This window comes from Cynocephalus volans, chromosome 9 (genome assembly GCF_027409185.1).
Source record: "Cynocephalus volans isolate mCynVol1 chromosome 9, mCynVol1.pri, whole genome shotgun sequence".
NCBI lineage: Eukaryota > Metazoa > Chordata > Mammalia > Dermoptera > Cynocephalidae > Cynocephalus > Cynocephalus volans.
The window spans coordinates 112561006-112581826 of record NC_084468.1 but is presented as its reverse complement, the minus strand read 5'-3'; the positions used below and the strand labels follow the sequence as shown (position 1 = coordinate 112581826).

The 20821-nt window shown below is 37.4% G+C and overlaps 1 protein-coding gene across 8 annotated transcripts in view; it reads right to left on the bottom strand.

The window, feature by feature from the left end:
- The window catches only part of LARP1B (La ribonucleoprotein 1B), a 109884-nt gene extending 93095 nt beyond the window's left edge, over positions 1-16789 (bottom strand). For 6 of the 8 annotated variants that reach the window (XM_063107901.1, XM_063107902.1, XM_063107904.1 and 3 more), the window contains exons 1-5: positions 15906-16789; positions 9715-9773; positions 9246-9305; positions 7073-7247; positions 4626-4766 (exon numbers count right to left, since the gene is read on the bottom strand). In XM_063107901.1, the coding sequence (XP_062963971.1) occupies positions 4626-4766; positions 7073-7247; positions 9246-9305; positions 9715-9773; positions 15906-16410 (940 nt within the window). In that variant the 5' untranslated portion in view covers positions 16411-16789. The remainder of the gene's footprint in view (positions 1-4625; positions 4767-7072; positions 7248-9245; positions 9306-9714; positions 9774-15905) is intronic. The other 2 variants (XM_063107905.1, XM_063107903.1) reach the window with 2 other exon arrangements.
- Between the last annotated feature and the right edge of the window lie 4032 nt (positions 16790-20821).

Here is a 20821-nt window from a genome sequence, read left to right as displayed (position 1 = left end):
CAACCAGTAACATCTCCAGAAAATGCCAAATGTCCTCTTGAGGGGAAAAAATCACCCCCACTGAGAACCACTGCCCCAGACCCTGCCAATTTTATCTTCAATGCTTATCTTAAAAGTCTTTTTAAATATTTCAGCTGCAATCTACAGTAAGCCTTACTTTATATCATACCCCAGTACACTTATAAAAATTTTCTATAATTTAAACACGTGTCATAAAAGAAATACCATGTGAAGCACTCTAGTCTATCAATTTTTTTTAAAAACCTGATCATGACTCAATATTCTGATTTCATAACCTACTCACAGGTACTAGTATGTAGTCTGAAAAAACTACTCCAGAGAGCCTCTTCTACTTATGTACTAGAAAATATGCACGAAACTATTCATGATAGTACTTTAATATCAAAAAACTAGAAACAATCCACATGCCCACCAACAGTAGAACAGATTTTACCAAATGGTGAAATACTCTTTAGAAGCGGGGAGGGGAAGACTAAATTATATCAATATAACCAGCATGCCGGAATCTAAGAAAATTAGACTAAGTTAAGTGAAAAAAACTACTGCCAAAGAATACAAGGAAACACTTCAAAAAGTCCATGGAAAGATTCATATTATCTTTTAATTCTATTTTTTCACAAACTTTTTGAAATACCCTTGCATGTCGATGGAGTCATACTGTATAGCAATTTCAAATAGCCAACTGGTTTTCAACAAAGGTGCCAAGAGCACACACTGGAGAAAGGACAGTCTCTTCAATAAATGGTGCTGGGAAAATTGGAAATCCATATGTAGAAGAACGAAACTAGACCCCTATCTCTCACTGTATACCAATATCAACTCAAAATGGATTAAAGACTTAAATGGAAGACCCAAAACTTTAAAAACTACTAAAAGAAAACATAGCAGAAACACTTCAAGACGTTGGTCTAGGCAAAAATTTTTTGGATAAGATTTCAAAAACACAGACAACAAAAGCAAAAGCAGACAACTGAAACTGTATCAAACTAAAAAGCTTCTGTACAGCAAAGCAAACAATCAGCAGAGTGAAGAGGCAACCTATAGAATGGGAGAAAATATCTGCAAACTATTCACCCAACAAGGGATTAATATCCAGAATATATGCAGGGTCTTCAAAAAGTTCATGGAAAGAATCTTATTATCTTTTAATTCTGTCTTCCCACGAACTTTTTGAAGTACTCTCATACAAGAAACTCCAACAACTCAACAGCAAAAAACAACAAAAAAATCTGATTAAAAATTGGGTAAATGACTTGAATAGACATTTCTCAAAAGAAAACATACAAATGGTCAACAATATTTCAAAAAGTGTTCAACATCACTAATCAGAGAAATGCAAAAAACCACAATCCTCTCACTCCAGTTAGAATGGCTGTTATCAAAAAGACAAAAAATAGTGAATCAATGGTGAGGATGTGGACAAAAGAGATTTCTTACACACTGTTGGTAGGAATGTAATTAAATTAGTACAGCCATTATGGAACAACGATATGGTCCAGCAATCCCACTACTGGGTATTTATCCAAAGGAAAGGAAATCATTACGCCAAAGAGCTATCTGCACCTCCATGTTTTCTGCAGCACTATTCACAATAACTAAGTGTCCATCAACAGATGAATGGATAAAGAAAATGTGGTATACAATGGTACTTCAAAAAATTCGTGAAGAAATAAAATTGAAAGAATACGAATCTTTCCGTAAACTTTTTGAAGTACTCTTACATATAAAGTAAAATACTATGCAGCCATAAAAAAGAATATAATCTTGTCATTTGAGGAAACGTGGATGAGCCTGGAAGACATTATGTTAAGTGAAATTAAGTTGGGCACTGAAAGATAAATACCACATGTTCTCACTCATGTGGAGCTAAAAAAGTTGAGCTCCTACAAGTAGAGAGTAGAACTGTGGTTACTACAGGCTGGAAAGAGGAGAGTAGGAATAGGAAGAGGTTGGTTAACAAATATAAACTTACTGCTAGATTGGAAGAATAAGTTCTAGTGTTCTATAGTAGTTAGGTGGCTGTAATTAACAATAATTTATTTTTCAAAAAGCTAAAAGAGAGGATTTCAAATATTCTCAACAAAAGAAATAATAAATGTTTGAGGTGATGGATATGCTAATTACCCTGACTTGATCATTACACATTTTATACATTATCGAAATATCGTTCTGTACCCCATAAACAAGTACAATTTTTACACATCAATTAAAAACTAAAATTAGGGCTGGCCAATTAGCTCACTTGGTTTGGCTCCCTGCACCGGCCAGCCACCGAAAAATAAATAAATAATAAAAATAAAACTCTTAAAATGACATAAATGAGGAACAATGAAACAGAAGGCAAAGAAAGTCTTAATTTTCCCATAGAAAGATTTTATAATCTTTTTTTGGTCAGGGGCAGGATGCAGCTGGGATCGTACCCTGGACTATGGTGTTATCCGCACCACGATCTAACCAACTGAGCGAACTGGCCAGTCCTTGTTTTATAATTTTAAAGTCACATATTATGGACAATTAAGAAAAATGTAACTATGGACTAGATTTTAGATGGTATTAGAAAATTAAGTGTTGATTTTCCTAGGACATCAGTGATGAACTGTCATGATATCTCCAAGTAACTTTCAAATGATTCAACAGATGGATGAATTAAATATAGCAAAATACTAAACCTAGATGGTGGATAGACAGGTATATACTGCACAATTCTTTCAACTTTTTGTATGTTTAAAGTTTTTCATAATATAATTGGAAATTTTTAAGTGGCAATTCTGTTTATAAAATTTTCTTAGATGTTCTTATCCATTCACAGAACACGCATTATCAGACTTAAAAGATTTCAGCAGAAAACTACGAAACCAAATGCTTATCTTATTGTTTCCATATATCCTCCAGTTTTCTGCTTTCTAAAATCTGAGAAAATCCTGTTGAAATAACATATCTGGGGAATGATTTTAATGAAAGTAAAACCATTAAGTGAAAGACTAATGGTACACTTTATAATGGATGGAGCAGGCCTACAACAACTGAACTCAGTCTTAAAGCTGAAAGTGAAACACCCAGCTATTTTCTTCCTCTTGCTGTGTGATACACTGGGAAATATGCACACTGTATGACCTAACAAACAGTAAAGAAAGAAACACTGCTGATGAGAATGTAAAATGGTACAAATAATTTGGCAGTTTCTTATAATGTTAAATATGCAGTTACCATATGACTTAGCAATCCACTCATAGGTATTTACTTCAGAAACAAACATATGTCCATATAAGGACTTGTACACAAATGTTCATAGCAGCTATTACTCATAACAGCCAAAAACTGGAAACAAGACAATTATCTAGCAAACGTGAATGGAAAAAAGGGTATATCCATTCAACAGAATACTACCTGGCAATAAAGAGGTAGAAACTACTGATAAATGGAACAATATGGATGAATCTAAAAAACATTATGCCGGGCAAAAGGAGACACGAGAGTACATAATGTATTTTGTATAGTTTCATTTACGTGAAATTCTAAAAAAAAAAAAGAAATTCTAGAAAAGGCAACGCTAATCTGTGATAACAAAAAGCAGAATAGTGGTAGAGGTTAATAACAATAATGTGAGTATTTTAATACATGTAATTTATATCTCAGAAAAGTTGCTTTATTAGAAACCACCCAGAAGAGGCTCCCATTAGCCAATGCTGGGACAGTTTGAGCATCAAATTAAACATAGTAACAAATTATAACCCACTAAATAAGCTATGAGTCCATACTGAAAATAATGGAAAGGTGTTCCTTATAGTAGAATACCAACTAATAAATATAGAAGGAATTACGCCGTAAGAAAAATCAGCATTTGCAACCATCATAGTAATAACTGAATCCAGCAGGAATCATCAATGTTAGCTAAAGCATGTACAAAAAGTCTGATGAAAAAATTATTTCCATAGTCTCAAAGCCTGACTCCAAAAATAACATAGCATTTACAAAGGGGAAAAAGAGTACCATTACAATAAAAATATCTGGAGTACACCACTCCAATCAAATGATTAAAGTTAATATCAATGATGGGACAAATCAAGATCATGCACATTCCCATGTGATGTGCTGAGAAGAAAACTATATATCTCTGGTAGTATTCCTGCCAAAAATTTGTAACCCATATCAAATCATAAGGAAACATCAGAAAACCCCAAATGAGGGATATCTATGACATAACTATCCTGTAGTCTTCAAAAAAAAAAAAAAAAAAAAAAAATCAATGTCATGAAAAACAAAAGCAATAGAACTGTTACAGATCAATGGAGGGTAGAAAGGAAAAAAAACACCTAAAAGCAATGTGTGATCCCAGATTGGATCCTGGAAAAAATAAATAAATAAAACCTAAAGGACGTTATTGCAAAAATCTAACTGTTGACAGTCACACTGTACTAATACTAAGTTTCACTGTTGATAGCTGTGCTATGATTCTTACGAAATACACTCTGAAGGTATTCAGAGTTAAAGGTACAGATGTCTGCAACTTACTCTTATGGTTTATACTACATGTAGTTACTAAAATAATAAGCATTAAGACTAAGTTCTTTCTTTAGACATTTTTCTCTTAGAACATAACTTACTTCGTATATCATTTCTCCTGTTGTTATGTGCTGATTTATTTGCTTCAGGTTGACATCTTGAGCTGTTCCGGGATCCAGGTCTTTCCTGACTATCTGGTCTTACATCGTCTAAGTGGAGTGGTACCCACTTGTGCTTATTAGCTTGAAGAAAACAAAATAGAATCATTTAATGACTGTAGAACTTTCCCTAAAGCTTTGCAATCCTAAAAGCACTCTGCATTTTAATAAGTGAAAGACTTGATTTGTCTGTAAAGGGATTATCTGTAGAGTACCAAAAGAATCTTTTCCCTTCTCACATAGGTCTTTGATAAACTCGCTTGTGTAAATAACATTTCTAAAAATCAAGTGAAAAGCCAGTGATGGAGTATCATAGGAATTTTTGTTTTAGTGAAATGCTCACTCTTCTAACGCTGATGGATAAACTATCCAAAATAGTACATATACGTAATATTCCTGTCTAATACTTGATTCTTAGGCTTTAGATTGAGGTATGGCTGATAAGACACTATAAAGTACACACTGGAAAGTTAGGCTTTTGAGTCAAAACACTTTTTGTTTCAGACAACTGTCTAAAATATTCGTTTATCCAGCATTACTACTAATGAATGAAGTTTCTCAAAATGTAAGATAAATACAAAAATTGACTTTTTTTTTTTACAGCTATTACACAGCTTAAGAAAAGAGATACAAGCAATTTAACTTTTCTTGATGACTAACTGACAATGTAACTAATTGTTATGATTATACTACAGTGAAATTCTGAAGATTACCTATTCAAGGATTCCATAATTAAGGTTTCAAAATGTTCACTGTTCTGCCCAATCTATATTTTCTACCAAACAAAAAGACTCATCAGCAAAGGAAAAACTACCAAGGTAACTAAGAGAAAAAACAGTATTAGTGTGCAACTACAGTACTGACTTCCTACAAATCCTGCAAACTATGAATCAGATGAGGAAAAGAGAATACGAAAGAATCTGAAAAAAGCCTATATTATAAATTCTATCAATGAGATTTCCTAGCATAAACAAGCCCTTCTTTTGAAATCAAAAATGTGTGCTCTAGGAGATGAATTCATGGCTTGATTATATTACCCTAACTACAAAACACCTGGCTATAGTATTGATTGATCAGTTTTATTTGAAGCAACTAATAAGGAAGACAAATTTTAATGCAGGATGACAGGTCTGTGAATTCTAGACTGCCAAAAAGACTACTTATGTGTCTAGGAAGCAGGAAAAAGGTAAGTGATAATAAAGTGGTTAAGAAATGAGGAGAGAGCTTGCCAGTTAGCTCAGCTGGTTACAGTGTGGTGCTGATAACACCAAGGTCCAGAGTTTGATCCCTACACTGGCCAGCCACCAAAAAAATAAAATAAAATGGACATTAGATCTTAATACCGAGGTCACGGGTTCAGATCCCTGTACTGGCCAGCCACTGAAAAAAAAAAAATTCTGTTTAAAAGAGAAAAAAAGAAAGAAACGGGGAGAATTTTTTCTAATAACCACTTGGCTGTCCTGTTGCCACAACTTCTGAGCAGTTAGCCTTTCCTCATTATATCAAGTGAGCCTAAAGCTTATCCTGCAGCTAAAGATTAGATATTCATTAAAAAGACAAACTGTTCAAGTAAGTGCTCAGTATATGGTAGACTGTTAGTTCTAGTACTAAAGAAGTTGGCTAGCAACTGCTATACCATTAAGTGTTCCCTCCTGTGCCATATCACCTGTAGATCAAAAGCTTCAATGGCTTCCCATGGCACTCAAAATAAAATCCTAATTCCAAATTACCACGGCCCTGCATACCACGGACCTTGCCTATGTCTCCAACCCCATTTCCTGCTACTCTCCCCAAAACTCACTGTGCTTTAGCCACTGACCTTCTGAAAGTTTAAAGCCCTTTTTGCTTAGAGGCCTCTGAAGACACTTTTAACAAGGTTCAGAACACTGACTGAGAATATGCTTTTACACAACAGATAAATCATAATCTGTCCCTAAACACATGAAAAGTTCAGAAAAGAAAATACAAAAGGATATGAAGACAATATTTTTTTCTTCAAAGTGTAATTTTTAGGGGGAATGCTATGAAGGAAAAAAGTCACCTAAAATTGTTCTCAGTTTTATTTCCTCTTAGAAAAATCAAGTATTTAATTTTTGCAATGCAAAAGAACAATAATTACACAACTTTACAAGAATATATCTACAACCATATCTCTATATGGAACTTCATTCCATTTTCTAGCACAAAATACAAATTTAGTGCAAAAAGGAAAGTCCAATAGTTCAGAAATGTTACAAAAGCAAATCAGTTATCATTGCAGATAGTTTACTCTGAAGAAATACAAAATACACACCGAGGACTACCAGGAATCAACTGTTTAAATACAATTCTTCATTACTACAACCTTCTTCAAAAACTTAAAATCTAAATGAAGATATAGATAAACTGACCTCTCTTACGTTGATTACTTGACTGAGCCTCATCCTCACTGACATTTTCACCAGGACCATCTAATTTTCTTTCCCGGTTTTCTTTGCTCTCACTGTTACTTCTCTTTTCAACCTTCTCTTCTTTTTCTTTTCTGTTTTGTGACTTCTTATTTCCTTGGCTGATGACACTTTGACACTGAAAAAAGGTTTTCTGAATGAAGCAATTTTCATTATCATTTTCACTAACTTATCAAAAAATTTGTATAAGGTGCTTACCGCAGAACAGATGACAAAATAACTTTTATCAAAAATAAAAAACAACTTTTCAAAAGAAACTGTTAAAAGAAAAGTCAAGCCACAAACTATAGGAAAATACAGGGGTGCTTCAAAAAGTTTGTGGAGAAATAGAATTAAAAGATAATATAAATCTTTCCATGAACTTTTTGAAGTACCCTTGTATTTGATAAGTATTTGATAAAGAATTTGTATCAAAAATACATAACAAGCCTCAAAACTCCTTTTTGAGTAATAAGAAAATTCCATGTTTTAAAAAATGGGCAAGAGTTGATCAGACACTTCATCAAAAAAATATACTGATGGCAGATATATGTGAAAAGATGCTCAACATCATTAGAGAAATGCAAATCAAAACTACAATGCAATACCACTACACACTCATTTCTAATTCTATGGCTAAAATTTTTAAAAACTGACCATATTAAGAGTTAGTGAGGACGTGGAATAACTGGAATCCTCATACACTGCTGGTGGGATTGTAAAGTTTGGCAGTTTCTTACAAAACTAAACAAATAGCTATCATATGATCGAGTCATTCTATTCCTAGTTACTTACCCAAGAAAAATGAAAGCATATAGTCTTGCAAAATTTTGTACACAAATGTTTATATAGCAGTTTTATTTGTAATAGCCAAAACTAGAATCAATCCACGTCTGTCAAAAATAGGTGAAGGACAAACTGTTACATCCATAACAATGGAATATTACTCAGCAACAAAAAGGAATGAATTACATGAATAAATCACAAAATAATTAATGCTGCATGAAAGTCAGGGTAAAAAAATACCTACTGTATGATTTCACATATATAAAGTTATAGAAAATGCAAATTAATTTATAGTGAGAGAAAGCATATCAGCAGTTGCCTGGGATGTGGGGGGTGAATGGGAGGAGTTTACAAAGGAATATGAGGAAACTTTTGGGAGCAATGGCTAAGTTCATTCTCATAATGGGTGAAACATACATACAGGTCATACAGGTCAAGATTTATCAAACTGTATACTTTATGTATGCACAGTTTATTTATGTCATTTATACCTTAATTAAATTGTTTAAATTAATATTTCTACAAGTACACACCAATAACACTGCACAAATTGCAATAAGCAAGGGAACAGTGTCAAATAAAAACATGTAACCAGATAACCATATTGGCTACCCATCCAAAAAGCCCCTTGATAGGATATTTTAGAGCCATTTTTCAGGGCTTCTTTCATAGTTAAAATTAAAAATCCATTCTTCATATAATATATATGCACATATAGTATATGCACATATAGTATATACATGCATGTGTGTACATATAGTTAGCACTTCAACATATAAGATTATAAATCAAAGAAAACATACACATATAGCACAAATTTTGAATCAAAAAATAGGCTTCAATAAGACACATTAAAAATTATTCTCTTTATTTGTAGGCCTTACAGAGAGAAGAAACCTAGGTATATTTCCCCTCCCCCAAGCATAAGGTTATCTCCTAAGAATACAACCAGATGAGAGAAATGTGATGAATGAAATCAGGTATCTGAAAAGTGGGTAAAACTATAAAAAGAGAAGCTGCCAAGTTTTCTGTATCTCTTTATCGATGTATATAATTTTATAAAAATTTAAAATTTTTATTATAATTTATATATGTGCTCATTGTTGCAGAAACAATAGGTAAAGCTGATCATGGGTAAAACTTAAGACACCAAGTTCATTACTAATACTCCCTACTGGCAGCATCAAAGGATGACTGCAAATTAAATGAAAAAGTAATTTTGCTGATAAATTAAGTCTTTAAATCTGTCCCCCAATGTGTCAATTCTTTAGATTTTAAGTAAAATAAATCCTGCATGTTAAAATGAAATTTTTTTTTTCTTTTTTTTTTAAAGCCTTAAAATAATACTCACTCCAGTGTTCACTAATTCACTTGGTGTTGGCCAATTCGCCATATCGCTGAAATCGCTAGCCTAAGAAGTAACAAATAAGTGTTACGTCTGCAAATTAGTTTTAGAAATTTCAAATAGAAAAAATATTTTCTAAAAATGACAGCAATTTTAAAAAATCATGTATACTTAATTATGCAGTCATTTGCCAAATTAAACCAAACATTTCTTGAAACAACAAAATGCTTTCAAATAAGAATGCTTTGGCCTTATGAACAAACTTCTGACACTATTTAACAACTAACTAAATTAAAATACACATGATAACAAAGGCATATGGAAATTTGGACAAAAGCTACAATTCTCTAGAATATTAATTTTAAACTAACATCAGTGATACAATTAGAAGAAAAATACTCATAATAATCTAAGAAGAGTTCCTAACAACAATTTTTAAAATTAATATAGTTAACTATTTCCTGTAAAGACATACCTTGCTGGATTTCTTTGTCTTGAGTTTTCCAGCTTTTATAATTTTGGGGGAACTGAGCTCTAAAAGAAAATACATAAAATTGTTTTTACAACTACTTCATTCAATTCAATATATTTAACAAAACAGCAATTAAACCAATTTCAGTACGTCACTGTAGTCATCCTTCCCAACAAAATCCAAAGTTCTGAGACTCAATTTCCTAGCAAGAAATCAACTTCATTTAACACACAGATTCAGATTGGTTCTTTGGAGTGCAGCCTTACAACACCAAGGTCACGGGTTCAGATCCCATAATGGCTATCCACAAAACGCACGCACACACACACGCGCGCCTTCACTGTCCAAATCATTAAATAGAAAATATTAAGTTTATTCATACTGAACTGACCAACCCTTTCGTTAATAGAATACAACATGAGAAAATTAGAAATATAATGTTTTAATACAGTAAAGTTAGCAACTCAGTTTCCAATGGGATACACTTTTCTACACAATACATTCATCAAGGAGCATCCAGAAAATAGGTCAGAAGACTTCAAACTAATTGTCCTAGGAAACAAACAGGTTTGGCAACCCTAATAGGTGGTACCTAGATTCAAGCCATAAAGAGAGAATGGTCTCTGAGTTTGTACAAGACCAGAATTACATCACCACTTGTCCTTATCTTGTATAAGAACACTGTGGTTGACAATAAAAACCAATATAATGTCTCCAAACGAAGAAGCTTATACATTGCACCCTTTGGTTTGGTTCATTACCTATAAAGATGACTGGATGGCAGGATCACCTAGCTAAATATGACATAAAGTAAATATTAAAAAGTAAAATAAACTTGGGATCTGTATCTACACATAACAAAATAATCCAGCAAAACATGAATCCCATAAATCATGGCAATGACCAATTTATAGAATAAAGCAATCTTTGAGTTATAATCCAGAAGCAGATTTAAGATATAGTGTACTTATTAAAGGAAGAGGGATGAGGGGTGAAGGTGTGATCAGGGATGGGCATACAGGGAATCATAAATCTTGCAACATTCTATTTTTAAAATACTATGGTAAGTACACAGGCATTCCTTTTATTCTCCTTTATACTTTTGGTACATATATGTGTACATGTAAACATATATGTACATGTCCACATGTAAATAAAGGGCACATATGTCCATATAAATAAAATTTTCATTAAGAAAAACTCGATTCGGTAGTAAAAAACTATAGGCAAGTAGGACAAAAAAAAAAATGGACGCTCATGCCCTTCCTAAATTACTAATAAAGAACAATAGTTGCCTGAACATTATCTAGAATGACTGAAATACACTATGTAAACACTATATATATAGTATAATAGTTACAGTATACAACTTCTGGGAGACTTTTCCCTCAAAGAACATGGAAACATGCTCTAAATATTGCTGATTAAGTCAAGGGCCTGGCCATTATGTAATACAGCCTTATACAAACTATTTGATGTAATGGAAAATAATAAGGGATAGGCTATCCAAACAAGTTTTATTTATCTTTATTACAAATCAATTAGACATTTATAATCATGAAACCAAGGTCAGAAATTAAAGATAAAAAAGTCATCCTGACCACATAAAAATCAATTTTTTAATTTCAGTACTAAATGATATAATTAAGTTTTAAAAACTGGAGAAAAATATGTACAGCATGACAGAAAGTTAATAATGATTTTATTGATTAAAAATACCATTATGTCCCATATGCTACTCAGACTTTGAGAATAACCTCTCACTAAGGTAGTAAAGAAGTCTGGGAGGGAAAAATCGATCTTTATTTCTTCAGACATTTAGGAATAAAAGGGGGGAGCTGGCCAGAGCTCAGTTGGTTAGAGCGCAGCCTCATAACACCAAGATCATGGGTTTGGATCCCCACACCAGCCAACTGCCAAAAAATTATTATGAAGAGATTTTTATTTCAGTCAATTCTTTTGAACTCAAAAATTTTGGATTTGGGGGCTGGCCAGTTAGTTCTGCTGGTTAGAACGTGGTGTTGTAACACCAAGGTCAAGGGTTCAGATCCCTGTGTAGGCCAGCTGCCCCCCTTCCCCCCAAAATACACATATATATATATTTGGATTTTTGTCTAAATTTTAATCTTTCAAATTTAATTCCTACCCAGGAAATATAATGAGAAAAAGGTTACTGTTAACTGTGGAGTATCTATAATGCCGATGTTTTATTAGTGGAGTACCTTATACACATATTGTAACTGGGATGTTTATGTGTATTTTATCAATATATAATTTAACCTAATCACAGAATATTTGACGAACTATGTTGACCAATGTAGTTGCACACTCTGGAACAGGAAACATATTATGGAGTGATTTCTGAACGTTGGTTACTAAGTGACCCTCACAGTTAACTTACTTTTGCATGAGGAAGATTTTCCCTAAACACTTCTATTCACCTTGTCCCAATTCTTCCCGCAAAAAGGGAATAAGTTTCCTAATTAATGAGTTTAGTAAAAGGAACTTGTAAAGCCAGCACATTTTCTCTTTTTTCTTTGGAAGCAAAATGGCGACAAAAAGCAAGCACTCTGGTCTGCTCCTTCATGCTGCCAACTTCACAGGGGCAGACTTAACAAGGGTAGAACTGGGACTTGCAGTTGTGCAACACCAACTAGGTAGATAAATCTGTCTAATTCCAAATTTAGTGTAAGTAAGTCTTTTGTACTGCTCACTTAGATTACCACCAACCCAGTATATTTTTCCAATTAAAAGGATGATAATGAGCTTAAAAAAAAAACCTGAGTAAAGGATGAACAAATGATTCAAAAAAGAGATACAAATGGCCAAACATGAAATGACATTCAATGACACTCACAAAGAAATGTAAGCTAAAATGAAACATTTTTCACTTATCATATTGACCAAAAAAAAGAGAATGCCAAGTGCTGGTCAGCCTATAAAGAAATGGACATTTCTCTCATGCTGGTGGTAAAGTATGAAATAGTATTCTTTTTCAAGGGTAATCTGTCATCTAAAATGTATATGCTTTTTAATAAAGCAATTCCATTTCTGGGAAATTATCTGGGAATTTAAACAAGGTACAGAAACGTCTATATTAAGATGTTCACTGCAACTTTGCTGATAATTGTATTTAAATAACCTCTACATTCAGTAGTATGGTATAGTTAAAATATGATGTATCTATACAAAATAATGCAAAACTGTTAGGAATAAAATAAATCTGTATGTATCGACATGGAAAGAAGCCCACTAGGTTTTAAATATAATTTTATGTATACACATAGATTATAGGTAAAACAAGTCTGCGAAAGGAAATCTTTCATTTCCCCATGGTTTTAACTAAAATGGAGGTAACTGCCCTGCATATCATTAGGGAAAATGTAAGACAAAAACAAACCAACCTAGAAAATTAAAAACTTTTAATTTAAAAATTTTAAAAATCTATACTCATCTTACATGCTGAACAAATACTGCTGCTATAACTATAAATAGTAATGCTGTCAGTCTCCCTCAGACAAAAGAAAAAAATACATTATATACATAAATTTTTTTTTCAAACAGATGAAACCTAAGAAACAAATTTAGCTACTAATAGCTCCAAGTATATATAAATACAAATGAACAAATGTGTGATCTACATATATCCTATTTTCAAACATCGTTGGTATGACACTATACACCAGTACAATTTTTTTTAAGCAATATTCCAATATCATTAAAATGTTATTCTTGGCTGTCCAGTTAGCTCAGTTGGTCAGAGCATGGTTTTATAACACCAAGGTCAAAGGTTCAGATACCCTTACCAGTAAAATGTTATTCTTAAACCCTGGGCATCTATGAGGAAATAATTTTAAATAGAAATGCCCCTACATTTCCTACAATGTTTCTAACTCTGGTAATAACATGTCTGGCAAAATTTTGTGGAATGGAATTCCCTTACCTCATTAATAGAGTGAGAGTAAATCCAGGTTTGGCCAGGAAAGACCTGGTTTAAGTCTGTTATTATAGCGTAATTAATATCATTCCTTTTCCATCTCAAGAGTATCCTGTTTGGTAGAATAAATTATACAAGCACCCTTTTTTAACACTCCTTAGTTTGCACCCACTCTGAACCCTAAATGACCTCTGGTCCCATTTCATTATTCCTGAAGTTGCAAATTTGCTTAGGAAAATAGGAAGTCAAGACACTCAAGTTATAGATGACACTCTGGTACTAACAACTGGAAGAGATGAGTCCATCCTTTTAATTTACAAGGCCAGGAGTCAACTAGCTAGTTAGTAACAATACCTGTAACTAGAACCCAAGTCTCTCAGAACAATGCACTTCTGTACCACAATCTCATATCTAAATTAACTAAGTTATTCGACTACAAATAGAAGTTGTCGGAGAACATTGTAGAGTCAGTGTTGGGAAGGGGCTATGATTGCTACAGTATTTCAGGTCTGAAAAATGGTATTGCTGCAGGCCCAGAATGGATTCCAAGAAAGACAAATACAGTTGCCTAGAGAGAGACATCAGCAAAATTGAAATTCCCATGAACCATACCATACATCAGCAAGCATCACCTTGTTCTTAATCTCCAGTGAAGACTGGAGAATAAAGACCAGTAGGTTAATTAAACTGTTAAATATTTTTCACAAGTCATTTGGAACAAAAATTCCTGAGTCTCACCTAGAAAGTTTTTAAGTTTTAAAACCTGTAAAATTGGTTTAACAATCAACAAAGAGATAGGTTTTCTGTAGTTTACTGAATATAACGTATGATTGTGTGTAAGTCCAAAAGTAGGGAAGTGAGAGAGCCAATAAGATGATTCACTAGGGCTTTCTTTGCTAAATTTTATGGACATTTTGCTTAAGGGTGTTCTCTTCACTTAGTAAAAGAAGTAAACAAACAAATCTTCCCAGCTAGAAATTAAGTATGCCAATATTAAATCTAGAGCATGGTTAGAGTGTGGTGTTAATAACACCAAGGTCCAGAGCCAGCCACCAAAAACAAAACCAAAAAAATCTAGAGCAAATTTTTAAGTTTCTTCTGCAAGTGTCAAAATTTATCAAGAACTGACGAAGACTATTTCCGTCCAAAAGCTAAAGAATCAATTAAAACTTATCTCCCTCTATTGGAGGGTTCCTCTGCGGAAATGTTAACAAGTGTATACAATCGTCTTGCATTAATGCCACATCCTTTATTGCATTTGATCCCCACAACCCTGTAAACGCGTTCAAATTTTTCTTGTCCCACTGTTAACCTTTAATTTTAAGAAATAATGAAGATTTGCAAGTAAACAGCTGTAATTTCCATATTAAAAGTTCAATTAGGTAGAAAAAAGTTCAACTAATTTACTACAACAATTTAGAAAGCAAAAGTGGAAGATACTGCTTTTTGTCTTTGTTTTACTTAGCATTTCCATTTTAACTTTTTTTTTTTTAATTGCAGTTACTAAGACTAAATTAAGTACCAAATGCAGCATTCAGATGCAGTGGCATACCCCAATCTCCTTTAAAGGTAAGAGAAAAATAACTGAATATTAGAAGACCACCATCTAACTAACGTGAAATTCACTCGCTCATATCAACTATCTTATTTCAATTATTTTCCACCACAATTATAACTCAAAGCACTTTAACAGGAACTACATTTAAGGTCTCATTTTTAATATGACTACTCAGGAGTGTTTTGAAAACCTTCAGATTTACAGCTTATCAATTATTTCACAATAAAAGATCACCATCGCGCTTCCACTTAGAAATAAACTCCTTTACTCCAACTTCCTTCAACTCTTTTTTTTTTTTTTCTTAATCTACAAAAACTTCCCCGTACGATGCGCTGCAATATCTATCTAAAGTTAGCTACTTCCACAAGGCACTAACACGTGGGTGCAAGACACAATCGCGGCCGCGCCAGCGGGGCTACCCTGCCAAGTTACCCCCTCCACGTCCCCATCAGTCAAAGAGAACCTGACGTCCCACCTCTTCCTGCCGCTCCCTTCCCAGATGTCCATTTATGTAAATAGGCAGAGTGAATGACACCTTGGAACAAAATGCCTCCGACTGACAAGGAAAGGAGGCCTGCCCTTCCCCCAGCCCCGCGCCCGCTACCGCCGCCACACGCCGCAAAGTCCCGCGACTCGTCCCACATCCCCGCCCCCCACTCCCAGCAGCATTCCCGTGCACACCGTAGATGAGACACAGACCTGCCTCCAAGGTTTCCAGCGGGCGCGACGTCAGACCCGTCCCGGCCGGGGACAGGTGCTGAGGAGGCTTTTTGGTCCAAGGGTTCTCCTTAGGCAGTGGCGGCGGCTGCAGCTTCTCCTCAAGACCAGCCGCCGCCGCCGCCTCCTCCCGTGCGTCCTCGACTGGCGAATCCCGGGGCGGGGGTGGTGGTGGCGGTTCCCCGCCGAAGGTGCCCCCGGGCCCGCGCGCCTTGTGAGCCAGGTGCAGCGCCAGGGGCCTCACGGGCACCGCCGCCTGAGGCACGCTGCGTCCCAGCACCCGCGCCGGCGACGGCTCTCCCCGCGCCCCCGCGCTGGTGGCGGCCGCTGCCCTCTCCTCCCTCGCCGCCTCCTTGCCCTCTCGTTCGGGCGGGGACTGCTGCTTGGCCTGCCGGCTCACCGCGACCGACAGCGACTCCCTTTCAGCAGCCACCACGGGCGGATCCTCACGAGAGTGAGAGGCGGGCACTGGGAGGCGAGCAGACATCGTCCCCCTGCCCCAGCCGCCCCAACCGAGGGGGGCCCGGGGCCAAGGAACCCGGTTGCCCGTCTCTCCGCTGGGGCACCGACTGGCTCCGGCCTGAAGCAGAGAACCCGAGAGCCCGGCCGTTACCGCCGCCGCCACAGCCGAGGCCGGGCAGCGCCCGGCGTGCCGCCTCTCCCCGCGTCGAACGGAGCGCTAACCGACCGCCGGCCCAGCCCTCCTCGGCGGCGCACGCCCAGAGCCCTTCAACACGCACCGGGCGCCGCAGCCGGGAGCCACGAGCCCTCACCTGGCGCGGGCGGCGGCGGCGGACGCACAGCGAGCCGGGGCTAGAGGACCTCCAGCCGAGTCAGGGAGGCGCGCGCCGGCCCAGCCGGTAACTGCTCGCAGGCTGGAGGCGGGGCCGTGGACGGGGCGGTCTGAGAGGACGGAGCGGGGGCGGGGCCTCCCTCAGGAGCGTGACGTGGCCGCACAGCCGCTCCTGCCCTCGCCAGGCCGCCCTGGCGGTCGACTGAGTACTTCTCCTGGGTTCCGCCCAGCCTGAGGGCTGGCCCTCCCCCGCCCCAGCGGCCAGCGAGGGGGAGGTCGGGCAAACGGGGCGATTCCCCGACTCATGGGTTACCGCTGCCCCGGCTGCGGGCGCAGGGGTGGGTCGCGTACCGGGCTTCTGTGACTCGCTGCCGGCTTGCGCTGTGCTCCTACGGCGGCCACTGCCGAAGAGCTGGGCGGGTCGCGCACGTGGTGCCGGGAGGACCGGGCGGTCGATCTGCCCTTAAGCGCTAAAGCCTAGTCTCCCCTAGGCGAAGCGATGTGGGACCGTGTCGGCTACCGGCCCGGAACGGCTCTGGAGTGGGCCAGCGTCCCCGGGCCCGGGTGCTTTTTACCCCCTGAGCCGGGCGCCCTCGACTGGCGAAAGTTTCCTCCTGGCGCTTTAGGTCACCTGTTCTTGAGCCACGTTCAAAACGAAAACAGCGTCGTCTGTAGGTAATAGTTTATGAAACCTTTGCCCGGGCATTTATAGTGCACTTCCCCGCCCCGATTCCCATCCACGAAGTGAAGTATTTTTAACGTGCTCGAGTAAAACAGCTAATATTTCGCCGGCTTTTAAATTTTTTATTACCTCTTCCTTTAATTTGAGGAGATAGCTCTTGATTACAAATTAGTTATATTCCCAATTTTTTTTCCTGGGATGTTAAAATAGTACAGATAAGTTTTGATAATGAATCCGATAAGAGCTTTATACTTGGCCCTCAATTTCAATTCCAGACGATATTGGTTTCACGTGCGCGTATTTGAGTTAATGTTTATGTTCTGCGCAAGGTCGCTGAGCGCAGGTTGAGCCAGGTGAAATTTTTTTTCTGGAAGAGCACCTCGCCCCCAGCCCTGTTAAATACATGATCCGTGCTCGCCATTTGTATAGACTTGCGACGGGTCCTTCCCGGTTTCTCCTGGAACTGCTCACCTAGGAAAGTAATTTGTACAGCTCCCCCTCCCCCTAGTATCGCTTCAATCACATTAAACTCGAGGTTAATAATATTTTATTCACTCAAAAGCTGTAATAGGCATAAATTCTTTTTTTCTTGGTTTTTTGTTTTTGTTTTTGTTTTTGTTTTTGGCTGCTGGCTGGAATGGGGATACTAACGCTTGACGTTGACGTTACAAGGTAAAAACAACTGGCTAGCCCTTCTTTATTTTCCTAAGGCTAAGAAACTATTCATACATTATAACAGCTATAAACAATAGGGTTTTTCTTGTTTTCCTTATCTGTAATTTCCGATTTACCTAATCCTAAATAACCTGAACCCAGTTGCAATTAAATAGGGATGAACTTCCATCTACAATTCCCAGAGAGGCACTGGTGAAGCTTTGTGTTTTTACCAGCTAGTTGCTCTTCTTGTTATAATCAGCCCTTTGGAGTATTGCCAGGTAATACTTGACTTTCTTTTTTACAAAAGCCTATCAACAAATTCACAGCCAATGTGACCCAGCAACGCATTCTGTTTTACCATATATTTACTGAGTCGGTTGCAGAAAAAGGTAATGTGGTCTAGTTCTCCAAAGTTTGATGTATGTGGGCTACCTAACCATGGTTATTTGGTCTGTTTGTTGTCTTTTTAATCAAAAAGTCCTATAGGGTCTTCTCAAGTAGAAGAGAAGGATTGATGGGGGAATGCAGGAGGCCTTTCCTGGTTTGCTGGGAGAGAGAACTGAAGGGTAATTGTGGACTCAGAAGGGCTCTAGAGAACTCAACAGCCTGTATTTGAGATCTTCACCTAATGTCAGTTAAGGGAGTTGGCTATTTCTTGTCTTTATTCTAAATGGATACTAGTAACTCCTGCTTCCACGGAACTGCCTTTTGGAACCAACTTCACAACTGTCTTCTACTTGCCCTTCCATATGTGCTCTCTACCCTCCTCCTGCTCTTGTGCCTGAAAGGGCTACCTGTCCTCATTGTGCCAATGGGTATCTGGATGGGTTCAGGCAGTGAGAAGTATTTGCAGGAGGTTGGAGGCCAGTAGGAAGGTCATAGTCATTATTCTCAAAGCTGGGTCACCAAGTGCTGGCTGCAGAGCCCTGTCTGTACAGTTAGCCTCTCCAATCCTTCCTTTTGCCCTTCAGGTTGTTAAAAGAATAAATTTAGGCAATTTGAATTTAACGAAGTTTAACCTGAGCAAGAAAAGGAAAAAAAAAAAATTTGTAGATTGGGCAGTCCCTATTGTTAGAACAGATTAAGAGGGACTACAGCCAAAAACACATGGTTGGTTAGATTTAGACAGAAAAAGGGAAGTGAGGTACAGAACAGGTGACTGCAGTTGGCTGAGATTCAGCTACTGTCCCAGAAGCACACTTCTAAATCTTCAATTTGCGCATGTGCGTACATGCTAAGTTAGATTGCAGTTCAGACATAGTGAATGAGTAGCTCGAGTGAGTAGAGAGACTTTCTCAGGCCAAAACATTTTAGTTTGATTCAACAAGGCCCAGGTGCAATAACTGCCAGCCCTTGGGGTACGGCTTTATCCCTTGTTTCCCTAACTCTTGCCTGCTTTTCTATAAATGGTTCCTTTTAATAACTTCAGATTATGAAGTTTGAACATTCCATCTATTTTAGCTGGGATCCTGACTGACCCAATTTGCCATTGCAAACCTCTACTTTGTCACCTGATTCTGCCTCTGTATATTTGCCAGATTCTTCCTCTCTCAGTTCGAAATCAAGTACAAAACTGGCTCTACTTATTTTTTCTAGCCAAATCATTCATTAGCCAACCTAAGGATTATTTGCCCTTGGGTAGGGTGTCTACCTGACCTGGAGGAACAAATTATTTGGTTCAAAACATTGCCATGTACGCAAAGTGGGTGGGAGGAGAACCAGTTTCCAGTAAGCACGTATGAGAGGTGGTATCCTTTAACCAGGTTTTCAGCCCTTTTCTCTATCTTAGTGAATGGCACCACCTTCCAATCCATAAACCATTCACACCAACCCCTTTCTCTCACCCTCCATAGCTAGTTCATTCATTTATAAATATTTCTAAAGCTTCTTCCAGGTAATGTTCTAGGCATTCAAGACCAATAGATTATACTTTCTAATTGTCACATCCTTCTGCTTTTGTCTCCGTTGCCACCTACTTCAAGCTGCCATCCTTAATTGGCCTCTCTGCCTCCACTAAGGCCTAATTGATAAAATTGTTATGAGGATTACATGAGATAATATGTGTAAAATGCTTACCAAAGTCCCTAGTTCAATAATGCTTCCTATTTTTACTGCTTTTAAATCAGTAGATTTAACCAAGATTAGTGACCTTAATTTTACTGAACTACTGCCGTCAAAGGTCTGACTTTTTTTTTTCTTTTTGCAATAGAAAACCCTATACCTGTTCTCTAGATTTGTTATCTTTTGAAAGGGAGAATGATTCTCTAGGCCTTCAGAAATTAGGAAACATAAAGTAATTCTCCTTTTACAAACTTGATCACATTGTTCAAATGAGCCTTTAAAGGATGAATCCTGTTTTTCCTGTTTAAAGTATGCTAATATATCTCCAGATGATTGAACCCATTCCTCCTCCCCCTTCCCCTGGTGTCTCAGGAAATTGAAGTACTGTGAGAACTTCAAGGTCCTCTGATATAACCAGTGCAATTTCGGTTCAGGCTGGCAAAATCCCAGTGTGCAAAGAGCTGCACTGGATGCTAGAGAAGTTACAAAGAATGCATTAGATATAATCTTTCAAAGACCTATAGTCCAAGGAGAAGATAAAACAACCCAGAGATTTTTTTAACTTCCAACAAAATAACCACTTTTAAGAAGAGCAGTTTTTTAAGATATACTGAACCATCGTTACTTCCAAGTTCAGAGCCTTGTGCCCTGTTTATCATAATAATAGCTTTTAATGCTAAATAATTCCTATTGTCTGTAACCTAA